The sequence below is a fragment of the Diplotaxodon limnothrissa genome, linkage group LG3 (genome assembly GCF_057381915.1).
Source record: "Diplotaxodon limnothrissa isolate DT_005_m linkage group LG3, D_limnothrissa_male_GT1.1, whole genome shotgun sequence".
Lineage (NCBI taxonomy): Eukaryota > Metazoa > Chordata > Actinopteri > Cichliformes > Cichlidae > Diplotaxodon > Diplotaxodon limnothrissa.
This window is the reverse complement of record NC_140598.1, coordinates 59,626,631-59,643,123: the sequence shown is the minus strand read 5'-3', so window position 1 is coordinate 59,643,123 and position 16,493 is coordinate 59,626,631. Positions and strand designations below refer to the sequence as shown.

The window sequence follows — 16,493 nt, the reverse complement described above, 5'->3', positions numbered from 1 at the left end:
ACCAAGCCTCCAGCAACCACGATTCGCAAATATTAAGAAGACAGTGAGTTGATTAAAAACATGGCAAGGCTAAGTAGTAAACGTGTCCGGGTTAATCAATAAAAAATACATGAAAATGTTTTCCATTAAGATTAACACGTGTCAGTTGTTTGTTTAAATAGACTGTACTCGTATTTAACCGCAGACTCCTAGAACATTGTGGAAAAAATGAATCAAGAAATAAAGAAATGTCTCATATATTTGTCACGACCTTGCCACACGTCTCAAAAACATGATTTAAAATGTTTTAAGCCTGACTTAACTTACCCGTGTGTTCTTCAGCTGGGTTATATTCTGGAGGTCAAACAGTTTGATTTCCGGTGATATTGTATCTTTTTTATTACCTTCACCCGCAGTCAAACAGTCCAAAGTGAAAATCGTACGTCCAAACTCTCTTCTCGATATTAGTTCGAGCAGCAATAGAAGCTTCCTCGGAGTTTCACCGCAGCGCGTGAATGCGTGAAAAACAGCTTACTTGTCACACGTGGACACTGCTTGTCATACAGGCCCTAGATCGTTTCTCTTCGCTCAATCAGTTGGTTTCATCTGATGACCCAGAAAGATAAACTGAAAGTCTACAGCTAGATATATGTGTTAATTCACTCATGTTAACGCCTATATTTATGCAATAATTATTTTTATTATACGGAAGCAAATACTGCATGTTTGCATTGTCTCAAATATGTAGATGGTTCAAGTTAGTCAAAGTCTGAGCTTCTCGAGGGTTATGAGGTATGAAATGCTAGAGTTAGACACAGTGTGTGTTTGTGTGTGTGTGTGTTGCTTCCTTCCCAGAATGCTTAATGAAACCTTGTGACTTTGTGTCCTGTGACCATGTCATTTTTATAGGGTATATGTCAAACATTTTAAGCCTGTCAGATTCACCTCTGCACTAATAATAAGCTTACTAATTCCTGACACATAGCCAGTGTTACATCATTCAAGGCTGACTAGAAATAACTGTTTTCTGTAATAACACGCCACACAATTTCTAATGATATGTCATTAGAAAGGAGCTTCAAAATTATGAATCAGCGCTGTTAGCTTTCATAGGAATTGTTTATGTGATTTACACCACTGGGTTACAAAAGTAAGTAGAAAAACAAATGGTATGTTGCAGAAGGTAATACAAGACAGAAGGTAATAAACTGATGAATGGATTGATAAATAGAAAGAAGTGAGGATTTTTCACAAATAATTCTTAAATGTGGACAAAGAAAGTCTTGCAAAAATACCAAAATAATACTACTATGTTGAGAATGTAACTTCACTTAACTAGGTGACTGGACTCATTGTTGGGGGAAAAAAAAAAGTAGACATGCCAGTGTGAGTTTGTGTGTGTGTGCTGCTGTCTCAGGAGGCGAGACTAAGTGGTGGGCAGAGCCATCACAAAGTATTAGTGTCAGTGAGCATGTGAAGGTGTTTTTAGATTGAAGCCTTAATGCATGCTGGCACAAATGTTGGACCCCAAGACCCAAACACTAGAAAGCTTCCGTTTGTCTATGTGTGTATCCACAAATCATCACACAAGCCTTGTATCTCTTTAATTCATGATAAGTTTAAACATCAAAATTCACCAAAGTCTGAACGAGGCACAGATCTACAGTAAAGAATACACTATGTACAATATAAAATAGAGGGACATAAAAGATTACAACGCAAAACGGAAATGTAGGAAACATGCACTTGATAACACGTCACGGATAGGTCGAGGCTGTCGGTCGACATTTTCTTGAAGAGAAACCCATCTTTCCTCGAGATAAAAGTCATGATATAGAGCGGAGAGAGTGAAAGTTTCCCCCTTTTGGAAAACAAATGTTGATATATACTGTATATAATTATATATACTTATTGTGCAAGTGAACTATTTAGATTAGCAACACTTTAAAAAGAATTCAAAAACATACGTAAATATATCAGCAATAAGAGCACATCAAGGAAAGAACAAAACATTAATTATACTGTTTTAAATTCAATATAATGTCCCTCTTGAAAGAACAGCTGTTTTGATTTGACTGCATGTACAAAAGCTTGATAATAATTTAATACTGAACAGAGAGATGAGAGGCATACACAAGCAGCAAAAACAAAAAAAACAAACAAAACCCACCGACCAGATCGTGCTGTGAAACAAGATCAACTTCATTTTGAAAATCTTAATCTTTTGAACTTCGGATGAAACGTGACGGTACGATGTTGTTGGAGAGAAAATAAAAATGAAAGATAAAATCCTGATGGAGAAGCCCACACACAAGGCAGCGTTAAAAGGTCATTTCATGATGAACGCCCCCTGAGGGAGGGCAGCCCTGAAATGTTTGAGTGTGATTGTTAAGTACTGTTTGTGCGAGATTGTTAATCATCGCACAGCAACATCGCTGCTTTATATTTAAAATGTTTAGCAGCGATTTTCCGAGTAGGAACACTGCTCATTAGTGATGAAGCCAGAGGAGCCGGTTACCTAATCGTAAAAGGTGATGCGCGTTCAGACTGTGTGTCAGAGCGAATCTGAAGCTTTGACTTTTCTGGTTTCCAGCAGTAAGAACAGCATTCTTGCTCAAATTTGGATGTAAAGGTTGTCATTTTTTTTAATGAGACTTTAAAACGTTGTTTTAAACGTAAATATTATTTATGGCAGCATCCTAGAAAGTGGTTCTGGCCCTTAAACCAAACCAACCGGAGATAATTTATCTGAGCGTAACCGCACCTCCAGTTCTCTGTCTATATGTGACCCCCCCATTGCAACTACAAGCTGTTTGTTCTTGTTTTCTTCACTTCTCATTAGTACAGCGGGATTTGCCCGGCCCACGGGTCACTGTCAGTCCCCTCTGAGGCCTTCTCCAAACCACAGCCTCAATTCATCCTCAAGCCATGTTCCATTATCTACCAGAAATGGTGTCAAACCTAAAATGAGGATGTGGTCCCAGCTAATGAAACAGCAACTGAAAAATCAGCGGGGAAAGCAGTGCTGAATTTGAACCCTAACCCTCTTCAGTGAAACTGAAGCTTACGCCAACAACAGACCTGAAGCGTCTTATCATGTACGTTGGTGCTCTTGGAAACTGGAAGCTTTGCTATGTGACTGACTTTTGCGTCAATGTCCACACTAAAAAAAGAAAAGAGTCAATTTGTTCCCATGAACGTGAAGTTCAAAAATTGTATTTTGTGTCTATTTCACAAAACTACTGTGAGAGTGTGCTTTTAATAATAGCTTTAGATTTCATGCAAGCAGCTGGCTGCTGAAGAATGTTTGGAGAAGGAATTCCTGCTCTGTCCATTTTAATTCAATGGTATGGTCACGTTCCTTGATAAGTGCGGTCACAAGACTGCAGCACTGGGGGATTGCTGTTGAGCCTGTATACAAAACCTGCCTGTCAGTATGAGAAAGTGTATGTATTCCTCTGCAAGTCAGTCGAAATTCTGTAATAGTTCTAAATGATCTTTTGGATGGTTACATATCAGTTTGCGATGTCTGAAATGTACCAGTTTCTGAATGATTTATGCCTTGTTTTAGTCAAATTATGTCTGAGCATGCATTTGTGCACACGGACCAGATAAAAGCTGTGCAATCATTAGCCAACTGGACAACCTGGCAGCCTGAATGCATCTGGTAGAGGACTGTCAAGTTTACAGATAATTTTGTATATTCCTTTCTTCCAGCAGGGGTCGCTGTCTCTCCCCGTCCAAATGGCTGAGTAAAACTCTCTCAGAGCCACTTCAGACACCTCGATGAACCTCTCTGGAACCTGCACACAAAAATATGATGTCAAGGAGGAAATGTTTATTAGGAAGTCTTCTGGAAGAGAAAAATCCATTTTCGCTTTAGTTTAGTATCTGAATCTGTCAGTCACATATCTATCTACCTTATCTAAAGGGATTTAAAACTGAGAAACTTGTGTTTTTCAGAGAATGTGAGGTTTTGATTGTCTCTGTACTTTCTAAAAATCTCATAAGCGTTGTTGAGCAGTGAATAGTTTCACAGGAAGAACATTAGAATACCTGTTATTATAATGTGCATTCAGTGCACCCTCACAGGTGTTTTCACCCACTTTGGTAAAATACAGACTGTGACTTTGATTGTCTCTGATTCCACTGTTTGTCTGAACGCGTCTGTCAAAGCAGACAGCTTTATCACAGCACGTAGAGACTTCTCATTGATTATTGTTAATAAGTGGACCTATTCTTTCGCCGCTATGACGGAAAACACGTTAGAAGCGAACACGATCTATTCACAGCTGAACCGCACATAGCTTTAAGCCGAGCTGAGGCTCAATCAAATAATAAACTCACAAAAATTTGTGTAGGCGAGAGTGACTTTTCAGACCTTGTGACTTTGTTTTTACGATCACAGAGGTGATTCGGTTTTTCAGCGCTGCCTGAACGTTTCCCGGGATACATTGTAGCCATTGTAGTTTTCGCGTTCTCAATACCTTTTTAAATCCAATGACGTCTGACAAATAACAGATCACCTTGGGTGATAAAATTAATCATCATCTGTAGAATTGGAAACTAATGTGCGATGATTGTTTTATGATAGTGTGTGTCCTTCAGCAGGTCAGTGAGATATAACAGTGCTTCATTTTCTGTTTCCTTTTCATGCACAAACTCATACAAGTAAAATAATTTCTCTGCTCACTAAAGGTAATAGCACATTACACGAAATAATAACCCCAAGCTCCAGTGCTTTTCATTTCAGCGGTGTAGTATCTTTTTATTGTATATCTTCATCTTTATGCTATACATGATTTATTGAGGTTTATTTCCTCCTTAGACTTATCGTCTGCTCTGAGCTTACCAATTAATATCAGATCAGGACCTCATTCAGAGTCCAAGCAGCAGCCATATCTGGCACTTTATTGACCTCTGAAGGACAAAACAGCTTGAGTCTTGCCATCCTCACCTGGTTTGCACAAAGTGGGACTTTTATTTGATTTTCAATAAGAATGGCTCAGTACACGCATTAAATGTTTTTAAGAACTGTTTGCTCAAGAAGGTCAAACAGCTCAGATCAAATGATCTTAACTCAAAGGACCGCTGAGCTTAAGAAAATCAGCAACGGCTTGCGTTAGGCATGTATGTGAACCTTGAAAAGCATTCCAGATGACAATCTATAAAAGATATCAAAAACAGAGTGCAAGTTATCCTTCAATACATGACCCAAGACCGTAACACTGTAGACAGCACTTTAACTTGATTGGTATTTACTTTTAAACACAGGAGCACTGCATAAAGATCCATAATCCATTAGCGATGTACTTAGGGCTGAGGAGTATTCACATCCCCACCCAAGGACTGAGTCCAGTCGTACAACGGGTAGGCTGAAAGCTGCAACTAGAGCGTCTCCTCACCTGGTAGATGTTGCTTTTATTGTAGTGCATGTTCAGTATGCGGTAAAGCTCCGTATCACGTCCCACTCGCAGCTGACTCTCTCGGCTAATACGAGGCGCACCATCCCTGTGTTACAGAGACAAACAAACTCATTTAAATACACTCACAATAAAAAACAGATAAGAGAACCATGTATAATTTACATAAATGATATTCAGCTTCAGTTTGTTTCTGACTTTTTGCAGTCATGTTTTATGCCCATTGCTATTTGTTTTACTCGCTACCATCATGAGTTCACATCAACATGGCCACAGTGTCTAAACACCTGAGCACTCGCAGAAAAAAAAAATCTATATTTTTATCAATAAGCCTTTCCGACCTCTTAAATCAAGCGATATAAAAAATGCAGACATCTATTTCTCAGCTGCAATGGTTCGTTTGATTATAGCAGAACTGAATATCTGTCATGGAGGAAACCATGATGCTTCATGCGGTTCCAAAGTCAATCATGCGATGTGTGATTCTATATTTCTAAAAAAGTTATATATGATGTCTGATGTATAAATCAGACTTTACTTCAGCTCGTCTAACAGGGGCAACATGTTCACACTCATAAGGCTCACTGAAACAATGAAAGTACTGCAAATAAAATGAGTTTAACATGAACCAGTGCCAACCCAAACCGACCGGGTGAGAGCCTCGCGGACAGCCTGGCGTGCAAAGCGCTCCATCTGGATGTAGAAGAACTCTCTGAAGTTACTGAACCATTTAATCATCTGGGAGGTCACACAGCGATTAAACTAGACCATGGATGACAGGAGAGGAAGTGAGCAGGTGAGGACAGCAAGAGAACAGTGCTTTTTTAAACACTTACAATGATATGCTAAATTAACCTGACTTGAGCTAACTTAATTGCACTTTGTTTGTTATGTCAAATTACATTCAAAAGACATTGTATGCCCCCCCCCCCCCCCTTTCCCCACCCCTTAGTGGTCATTAAAGTAAATGACCTAATCTAAGGTTTTCTGTTGACACAGACTCCAAGAGGAGAAATAATCTCTGCAACTCCACACTGTTTATGCTTCTAAATCACTGTAAACTTGCAGATTGTATCAGATAATACCACCTTATTAAGAGATACCCTGTAATAATAATTTATCGCAGCATATGCATTTTTAAGTGCAGCATGGATGTGAATTAAAATAGCATTTGTTTTATTCATTGAAACATTTTACTCATATGGAGAAGTAGTTGTAACCAGTAGGTTAGTTAATATTATCATTACGTCAGTAAATGGGGTATCTGCAATCTAACTTCCAGTCTTTTGGAACTTGATTGAAATATGGAAACAAAAACGTCTGGGATGCTGTCGGCAATATGTGACAGTTTTGGCGTTTGCGCATGGCCGGTTAGCTCAGTTGGTTAGAGCGTGGTGCTAATAACGCCAAGGTCGCGGGTTCGATCCCCGTACGGGCCATGTACGTTTTCAAGCAGTTGAGCACCTTTAAACAACTGATTTTCGCTTTATTTGCAGAAGAAAATCTCATTAAAATGAAATGAAAAACACCTTGAGCTTTGAGACCCGACATGTCCAACAGTGACATCAGCTTTTTAACTTATCCACAAAATTTCCAAAAATAACTCGTGAGCTGTGCAGCTCTGGCCGTGCTCCACTAACATCCACTGCGACATGGCCGGTTAGCTCAGTTGGTTAGAGCGTGGTGCTAATAACGCCAAGGTCGCGGGTTCGATCCCCGTACGGACCAGTTCCGGATTTTATGAAGCACCAACCACTACATACGTATAATACACATGTTAGCGCTTGGACATTTTTTCAGAGTAAATATTATATGGACTCTACTGCATCTATACTGATATAATACATCAAATCAAACCACAGCAATATGGGTACATTGGCTACAAGATTCAAGCACTTTTATATACATGTTACACCATCAGTAGTGAGCAGTTTTTTTTTTACTTTGTGTCTCTGTATTATCACTGAAGATTTTATTATATCTGAATACTTGGAGTGCACAAATGTCCTGGTTTCCCCCAGTATATCACTGGTTATTAGGTGATTTAAGTGATGGCCTTACAATAATTGCAGTCTTACAGTCAATTTAAATTTTTTTAGAAGATTGTTCAAACTGTATTTGTTTAGGCTACAGTATGTCTCAAAAGTCATTCAAGGACTACTCATTTCCTTGAAACTCCTAAAAGACCTCACAACTATAACACAACTGAACTTATGTAGTAATGAAAGATTTGAATAAATTCAAGATTCTTCGAAGCAGCAGCATTTGAATACTTTTGGGGGATTCGTGTTATCTGAAGCAGCGCTGCATCATTTCAAATCAAGACCTTAAAGATGTGCCTCATTGTCTTGTTAAAAGAAAACAATGTAGCTACGAAGTGCAAAACAAACACTCGTTAAGTGCTGTCTTCAATTATAAATGAATTGCTAACAGCGTAATCTGAAAACCCCACGTGGTAGCAACCGCACGCACACATCATCTATTCATCTTAGACAAAGGAATTGAGGTTGGAACCCACCACTATCAAATTTGGACTCACCAGACCACAGCCCAGATATCCACTAGTCTAATGCTCATCCTTTGTTATGCTTACTTAATACTAAATTGTAAAAAAAAATTAAGAAGTACAAAATTCTTTCAGCAATTTGACCCAAACGCCTGATAATTTCCTCAAAACAGCTAATCTTAAGATTCTAGGAAGCAGTGTGGTGGGCACTAATTTTAGGGCTGTTAACTGGAGATTTCAGAAGCTTTTAAGTCTCTGCAGCAGTAATAACTTCTGGTCCTTCTTCCCTCAGTTGTAAACACCACGCCTGTTCGAAGAAACCTTTAAAGTCTTTGTAATATATGGACTCACATTCATGTCTTAAAGAAATGCTGGACAGTCAATTCTCCTTCCTTAGTCATAATATCCAATACTACAGCAGCCAAACTGGCCTAATTGGCATTTCATAGCTGTGACGTCGTCCGTATTGTTTTAACAATGTAGAAAAACCTTCAGTGAGCAGGCGTGTAAAACGCAGTGGCTGATATACTGCCGTGTGACTTTGAGGTGTGTTAAAAAATAATCACTTTGAAGTGAAATTGTCGTTCCAGCACTGAGCTGGTGTACACACACCTTGACATCAGGGAAATATGTCTTGAGCGTGTTGGAGCTGGGATAGCGAGTGTAGAAGAACATGAGCTTGGCTTTCTTCAGATGGCAGGGTGACAAGCCCTCCTGGGTGTACATATGAGGTGAGTTAAGGAGATACATGCTTAAACACACACACACACACACACACACACACACACACACACACACACACACACACAAACCAACACAGCTCTCATCCTCATTCTTTCAAGCACACTGACAAAAGGATATCCCCCCAGCAGTCAGGTAGAGCTCTCCTCCATCCATCCCTCCTCCTCGCATGCCCCCATCTCCCCTCATCACTCGCTCCCTCTCTCTCCCCCCGTGCGTGTGGCGTGCAAGCGACGGGTCCAGGTGGCCGAGCAAGGGGAGCGGGGGGAAGGAGGGGTGAGACGATGGGTGGGAAGAGAACTCCAAGAAAGGGTCAGAGTTCAGGTAGTCTTTGCGGGATGACGGGAGGTGGGGGAGCTGAGGGTGGTGGAGTGAGCGGGAGAAAAGCTGCTGCATTGAGTAGTGGAGCAAGGGGAGAGGGAGAGGAGGGGGCGGAGGCGGGGGAGGAGGGGGAGGCGCAGGGAAAGAAGAGGAGGAAGAAGAGGAGGAGGTTGAAGACGGGTGGAAAGAGGAGGAGGGATCCTTGGGCTGAGAGGCTGGAGGCAAGAGGGGAGGGTGAGAAAGGGGAGGAGGACGAGGCAAAGAAGGGTGGTGCAGGGAGAGGTTTGGGTGAGAGGGATTGAGGTGAGTGGGGAGAGGTGGGCCAAGGAGTGGGTAGGCCTTTCGCGTGTCAGGTGACCTTTGAAGAGTCAGTGGCATCGCTAAATCGGACGGTTCAGTCCGACGGGGTGGTCGGGGGGGCAGGGCGCTCCCGTTGCTCATCTTGTGGAGCTGCTTCTCTCTTTCTCCGTCCTGCCCTCTTGTTTTGTCCTCCTTATCGCTCATTGTTTCTTCTCTTCTTCCTCTCGTTAACAGCCCCATCCACACTGCCTTCTCCTTCCCTCCGTCGCTTCCCGGATCAGATGGGAGAAAAGAGATGGCAGCGGGAGGAGAGGAAGGAGCGAAATCGGTCATCTCGGTGTAAAGGCGGAGAACTCGGTCGATGACCCGGGCCACAGCGCTGCCCAACTCCAGCTTCAGCGCCGCGGCAAACTTCTGCCCTCCCTCCTCACTCTCGTCATCTATCCCGCCATCCCAGTCTCCTCTGACCAAACCTCCGCAGTCCAGCCACAACCCCGATCCCTCCATCACACCCTCCAAGTGCAACCCTCCTCCTCCTCTTCCTCTCTCCATCCTTCTTTCTCGGTCTTTTTGCAGCTCCTCTTTCCGTTTGTGGAAGCTGTCGAAAGGGGACTCGGAAAGCAGGGAAAATGATTCCTTTTCCATCTCTCCGCCATCAGTGTCTTCCTCATCGTACATCCCTTCTGTCATGTCCTCCTCCTCTATTAGCCCTACATCCTCTTCTCTCCCATCAACTCCACCGCTGCTTCCGTTTCTGCGCTTCCTTTTCTTCTCATCCTCGGCCATGTGCTTTTCCCCAAAAGCTCTCCACACTTTCTCCTGCAAAGCCTGCAGTCTCTCCCTTGCCTCCTCCAGCTGTTCTTTCAGCTCTTCCCTTTCCCTTCTCCTCTCTTCCCTCCCTCCTTGTTTGCCTCCCTCATCGGCCTCTCCATCCCTCTGTCGGTTCTCCAGCTTCATCCTCTTCACTTTCAGGATGTCTTGATTCCATTCGACTGCGAGAGCCGCGTCATTGTGCCTCTTCTTAACCCCGAGCAAGTCGTCCTTTCCCTCTATCGCCCCCTCATCTCCCCCTTCCATTCTTTGCTCCACGTGTCCATCCCTCTCTCCTTCATCTTCCTCCACATTTCTGTCCTCCAGGTGTCTGTGTGTGCTCAGGCTTGTGTTCAGCAGCCCTCCGATCCTCCTGGGGCCTCCACCCGGCTGGAGGAGATGGTGGATCAGTGGAAAGCCGGGGGGTCTAAAGGCAGGAGTAAGGCGGCCAGCATTAGGCTGAGGATGGATTCCAGCAAGATCTGTGGAGTTGAGAGTTGGAGCAAATGTATGTATCTGGGGAGCAGAATCATCAAAAAGATCTGTGGGTGAATCCATGGCTGTAGAGAGGCAGAAGGGACACAAAGAGACACAATAAGGATTATAATTGCTGCATTTGTGATATTTTGAGTAGTAGCAAGTGTTTTGCAGCCAAATGAAGTTACATACATGAGGTTAAATTTCATACCAATAATTAAGATGACCATAGGTTTGTGTGTAGTGCTCAAAGTGCTACATGCTTTAGTATTTAATTTAATATTTAAAGCTCAAAACAGAAAAGAAACAGTTTTTAATCAGAGTACAGCATTAAATCAGTCAACCTTATTGGATAATGATATTGATTATAGTGGAAATAATAAGATAACCAGCAAAACCAAATCCAGGAGACAGGTAGTTACTCTAGAAGAGCTGGACAGTGCCCTAGAAGGTCTTTAACCCATCTGCAGGACCGGTATCTGCTCCTTTGTGCAAGGAGGAAAAAGATGAGGACTATGAGTACTGCAAGAACTACAAAATGACCTCCAGCAGGCCACTGGTGTGAATCTCTCTGACCACACAATCAGAAACAGACATCACGAGGGTGACCTGAGGGCCTGACATCCTGTAGTGGGCCCTGTGCTCGCTGCCTGGCAGCTTGGAGCTCAATCGTCATTTCCTATAGAATACCAGAATTAGCAGGGCGCCCTGTGGTTTTCACAGATGAGAGCAGATTCACCCTGAGTGTAGGTGATAGATGTGAAAGGGTCTGAAAAGCCGTGGGGAACATTATGCTGCCTGTAACATCATTCAGCATGACGAGTTTGGTGGTGGGTCAGTGATGATCTGGGGAGGCATATCAATGGAGGGATGCAAAGACCTCTGCAGGCTAGGCAACAGCACCCTGACTGCCATTGGGCATGGGGATAAATCCCACAAGCACATGGGGGCCATACAAATGAATTCAGTACTCCGTAGGTTGATCATTTTCACTTACGTCAAACATGGCATCATTCATTTCTAACACATTACCCAGTCGATAACAGTATAGGTATACAGCATGATTGTTTTTGAGCAGTGTACAATTGTGCTGGCGGGGTGTGGTTTCTGGGCTCAGTCACAAGAGGGAGAGTTGAAGCAGTGTGTTTGGGGGAGTAGTGTCTGATGAAGAGAGCAGCAAACCTGTTGGGCATGTCTAATTAACCTCTCCTCTGACAGTAATTGTGGGGCCGGAGACGAGAAAACACAAAACTGTTAGCAGTGAACCCGAGAGGCACACAGAGAGCCAAAGATCGAGTATAAAAAGTGTGTGAATAAAACCGTGTATAAAACACACCTTTCTCGCCCGTCCTTACTGGGGACCCTGTCACCAAAATTTTTACTGTATAAAGAAGAAACAGGTCTTACTAAAAAGGTTTGTAGGGCTTTTTTATGTGGATTATCTGCTCTGGTTGCTTTTCATTTTTTTCCAATGTCATTTTTAGTTCCATTCAATTGTAGCGCACTGCAGTAAGGGCAAAAATCTCAGAGGCTGTTTTGGTTGCATAAATATCTGCTAGATAGCAAATGTTTCTGTTTATCTGTGACTACACTTGGTTGACAGTGAATGAGTGCCCATCGCAACAATATGGCTGGAACGTTACCTGGACAGCAAAACAGGTCACTGGTCTATTGCAGGACACAATCACTTTCACTTTAATAGCAAAAAGAAACAACTCCAATGTATTTGTATAGAGCTAAACGTTCATTGTGGCAGTGTTAAAGAGAGTACATTTAGCTAGAAAGCACAGAAAAGATCAGTTTCATCAGTGAGGGAAGCGACATCCTGTGGCACCAACTAAGACCTAATGGAAGGGTTAACATCTGGCTCATGATCTTTGTCACATATCGCCCTCCTCTCTTCAGGCTGTCCTTCCTGTTGTGCTTGAACGTGTGTTGTCTTAGACAGTGCAAGTATCAAAGAAGACTATATGTGAGAAAACTGAGGAAGATAAATGCACATAGATGTGGATCACGCACAATAACAGAAGTTTGGAAAAAAAATACAAAACACTGTATGGTGGAAAATTTAGGTGCTTATTACACTCCCAGGCTAATGCTATATGGCTTGCCTAGAATTCCTGGAAAAGGTTGTAAAGCAGAGACCAGTGAATGCCAGGCTTATAAACGACAGTACATCTCACTGTTTAATCAGGATCAAAAACACACATCCCAGTTCCTATTTTATATCACTGTGTAACCTCATTTCTGCCCCGATACCCCTTTTCCTTCCTCTCCATTCCTCTCTCATCCTCTCTTCCTCCTCTCTCTGTTATCAGTTCAGGCAGCTTGTTAAGCACTGTTTGATCAGAGTGTTTACCGTCAAACACACACATGAACACACAGACACACACACACACTTTTGCACAAAAGCAAAAGAGGCTTGAGAGAGGGCTAACAATGGTCAATGGTCCTTGTGGAGTGAAATAGAGTGAGAGCAGCATGTACGTAGTGTGTGTGCATATGCAAGTGTGTGTGTGTGTGTGTGTGTGTGCATGTGTGTGTCTGTGTGCCTACGTGTGCATGAGCAGTAGTCCTACTTAGCTTTGATAACACCGCTAATCCACTTCAGATGGATACACTACAGCTCACTGAACAGATGTAAGGACAGGACAGATGTAAGGACTGACAGAGGTACAGGAAAATACAGAAAATATGAACACACACACAAGGATGCACAAACACACACATCACAAAAAACAATAGCTAGACAAAACAGATAGATAGATAGATAGATAGATAGATAGATAGATAGATAGATAGATAGATAGATAGATAGATAGATAGATAGATAGATAGATAGATAGATAGATAGATAGATAGATAGATAGATAGATGGTGAAACATGAAGAGAATAATCCTCCTATAAATAGCTAAATATCAATTATTCAAATGCCCTCTCCTCTCTACTATAATACAGCCCAGATGGCAAGCCAACCAATGGGCTTATAACAGGGACAGATTAGCTTTTCAAAGCCAGTGCAAGCTGCACAAAATATGAGCAATGACTATGAAAGCCATTAACCACTAGATTAGGCTTAAGAATGGTGCTCTTGGACTGCCGGAGCGAAAACACACATGAAACAAAGCACAGATAACGCACTGGTATTATATGATCCATTTAAGTATGTTATATTGGAAAAGTACATTCAAAAAGTTCATTTTCTAACATTGGAAAATAATAACATATTGGTTACTAAAATGTTCCTAATACTGGGTTGCAACCATACTTGTCGAATGAAATTTCTTTTAATTAGCGTATTTTTAAGCAGAGCTGGATAAATGTAACTCATAACTATGGATTTATAACATACACAATCAAAAATATTAGCTAAGGACTTTTTTATGTTATAAATTATTTGGGTCAGTCATTTTTCGGGGCCATTTCTTTCCCCCGTTCACATAGGTTATATTCTATCTATCTATTTGCGGCGTAATTATATCACTTTGAATAATTTAAAGCCTCCGCGTGGCAACATCTGCTTTGGCGATTCTGACGCACGAGCGGTCAGTTTGTGCGGGTGCGCGCGCGCGCGTTGTGCGTCCTGTGACTAATTGGCAGCGGCGGACTAATGTCGCAGTATGAAAGAAAATATAAACAGAGCGAGATAGAGGCGAGCAGCTCGAGCAGACGCTGACCTTCGTAGCTCTTTAAACGCCGTAAAATGTCAAATATGTAAGGCAGAGGTTTGAAGTTTAAAATGAACTTACTCTCAGTCACAGAGAAGAGCTCCAGCGGTTCCCCGAAGCCTTCCAACCCCAACGGCCGTTTCTGTGCGCTCTGTCTCGGTTGGTTGTCTCCTGCTGTCACCGGACGGGCCTTGGACATCGGTGCGGGCAGACAGGAACCAGTCAGCAGGAGGATTCCTGCTTTTTCCCGCTTCCCTCTTCTCTGGATTTGTTCCGTAACTCTCTCAGTTTTCCCTCACTCGTCAAACGCCTCCTCTTTACTCTAGTTGTGTCACTGTGCAGGTTTTTCCTCCCTCGCCAATCCATCTATCTCTGGCTGGCATCAACCTCACGCGCTGCACCCGGTGTGGAGTGGCGCGCGGTGGGCGGGCAAGCGGGCTCGAGAGCTGTCCACTTGACAGTCCGGTCCCTCCCATGTTGGCAAGACCCCCAGTATGCACACACATACACACACACATACACGCACTGTGCTGTATTAAATCGTCGCTTCATTTGAAATTAATTGGCTTTTATATAATTCACGTAGCAGTTTGTGACAGAAGGCTACTTATCCACAGACGAGCCCATAAACATGTTAAGGGGAAATTACTCTGACCAAAAACCGAGAAGCATTTTTTCAGTTTGTGTTACAGTAGTGATGCCACAGACCTTCAGCAGCACATTCTCTGCACTGCGAAGGTTTTATTTACCGCCGACTGTCACCCGGTCAGTCATTAACAGTTTTATCTGACCACAGGAATCTGTCTGTGAGATCCAGCACCCCTGAGCATAAAGACAAACACAGCAGAGTATCTAAAGACTCTCTGTCTAAATGCATTCATTTTTAACATGTGGCAGCTTTAATCCGATTTTACACAAATTATGTGAATTTAACAGTGTAAATGTGGATTTATAGGATGCCTTTAAAATGCATAGGTATAATATTTGGAAGCAGCAGTGCAAAGGTACCCATGTTCAGTGGACCATAATGGTCTGTTTTTTTTACAGATGTCCTTGCTCTACTTCAGCTTGCCTGCTTTAATTACACAGACACCCTGATAGCAGGGAAACATTTTGCTTTAACTTCAGCAGCACTTAGTAACCTGTTGCTGGGAATGTCACCCACCCAAACCCACCACTAAACTGTTCGCAGGCTCTCCCAATGAGACCAGGGTCCGCTTTCAAACTGCAATTTTTTTGTGTTAATTTTGTATTTTTTCTTTTCACGGATCACCTAAATCACGCCCCCCCCACCCCCCCCCCCCCACCCCCACCCCTTACCCCAACACCTCTGCCTCATCCCATCTCTTCCTTTCTCTACTTCTGATTAAAACTGGTTATGCACTGAGTGAAAGGTCGCAGTTGTTATGGAAACAAGGCTTGTAACAAAAGCTGGACACATGGGTGCAGAGGGAGAGAAAGAGGGGAGAAAGATGGAGAGAAAAAGAGGGAGACATATCTGAATAAACATAAACGCGCGGAGAGGAGGAGAGGGCAGGAAAGAGAGGTAGGGAGAGGTCTGAATAAATAAAAACATATGCAGAGGGAGGAGGAACGAGAGATGGCGAGGTCATGAAATAATGGCTCCATCTGCAATAATAAATAACAAAAGATAATGCTGGGTTTTTGTCATTCTAGGAAGGCGTTTGAGGAACAAAGGTGTGTGTGTGCGTGTGTGTGTGCTGTGAATGTGCGACCGTGTGTGTGTGTGTGTTTGGACAGAGTGGGAGAATGCAATTGATAGATAATACATGGTTCTGGTGCACAAGCTGGAGAATACTAAAAAGCACAAATTGTTCACAGAAAAGCGTACCAAAAAGCCTAAAATTGTGTGTCTGTCTGTGTGTGAGTGCCTGAACGTCATCTCTCTGAGGGCTCATATTATGTTAACCACTTAGACTAACATCAAACACTCTCTCTCACTCTCTCTTACACACACACACACACACACACACACACACACACACACACACACTCTGGTAGGAGCGTGAAGGTGCCAGCCATATAAATAGGATATCCCAGAGCGAGAGATAAAAAGGAGAAGAGATTGACAGAGAGAGAGGGATAGAGATTATATATTCAAAGGGGAGAAAGAAAGTGGTGAAAAAAAGGATGGTGGGGGGGAAAGAGTGAGAGAAACGGAGAGGGCAAGAGCAGGAGGGGGTGAGGATAGATAGATACGAAAAGATCAATAAATGGCATAAAGTGTATGTTCATTGATTTAGTCG

General features: G+C 42.6%; 1 protein-coding gene and 1 non-coding gene across 3 annotated transcripts; one reads left to right on the top strand and one right to left on the bottom strand.

Moving 5' to 3' along the window:
• Nucleotides 1-1,634: 1,634 nt before the first annotated feature.
• On the bottom strand, nt 1,635-14,635 carry prox3 (prospero homeobox 3). Of its 2 annotated transcripts, XM_085351002.1 has the most exons (6): nt 14,308-14,635; nt 8,770-10,640; nt 8,521-8,628; nt 6,052-6,164; nt 5,385-5,490; nt 1,635-3,782 (listed from the first exon to the last, which is right to left on the bottom strand). In XM_085351002.1, exons 1-6 carry the CDS (start codon nt 14,423-14,425, stop codon nt 3,609-3,611), a joined length of 2,490 nt encoding a protein of 829 aa, XP_085207128.1. In that variant the 5' UTR covers nt 14,426-14,635; the 3' UTR covers nt 1,635-3,608. The 2 variants fall into 2 exon arrangements, with proteins under 2 accessions (XP_085207128.1, XP_085207129.1); XM_085351003.1 differs by lacking the exons at nt 1,635-3,782; nt 6,052-6,164 and having other exon boundaries at nt 5,410-5,490.
• Nucleotides 6,768-6,841, top strand: trnai-aau (transfer RNA isoleucine (anticodon AAU)). Its single transcript has one exon. It is a non-coding gene; the product is annotated as a tRNA-Ile (tRNA).
• Nucleotides 14,636-16,493: the final 1,858 nt, after the last annotated feature.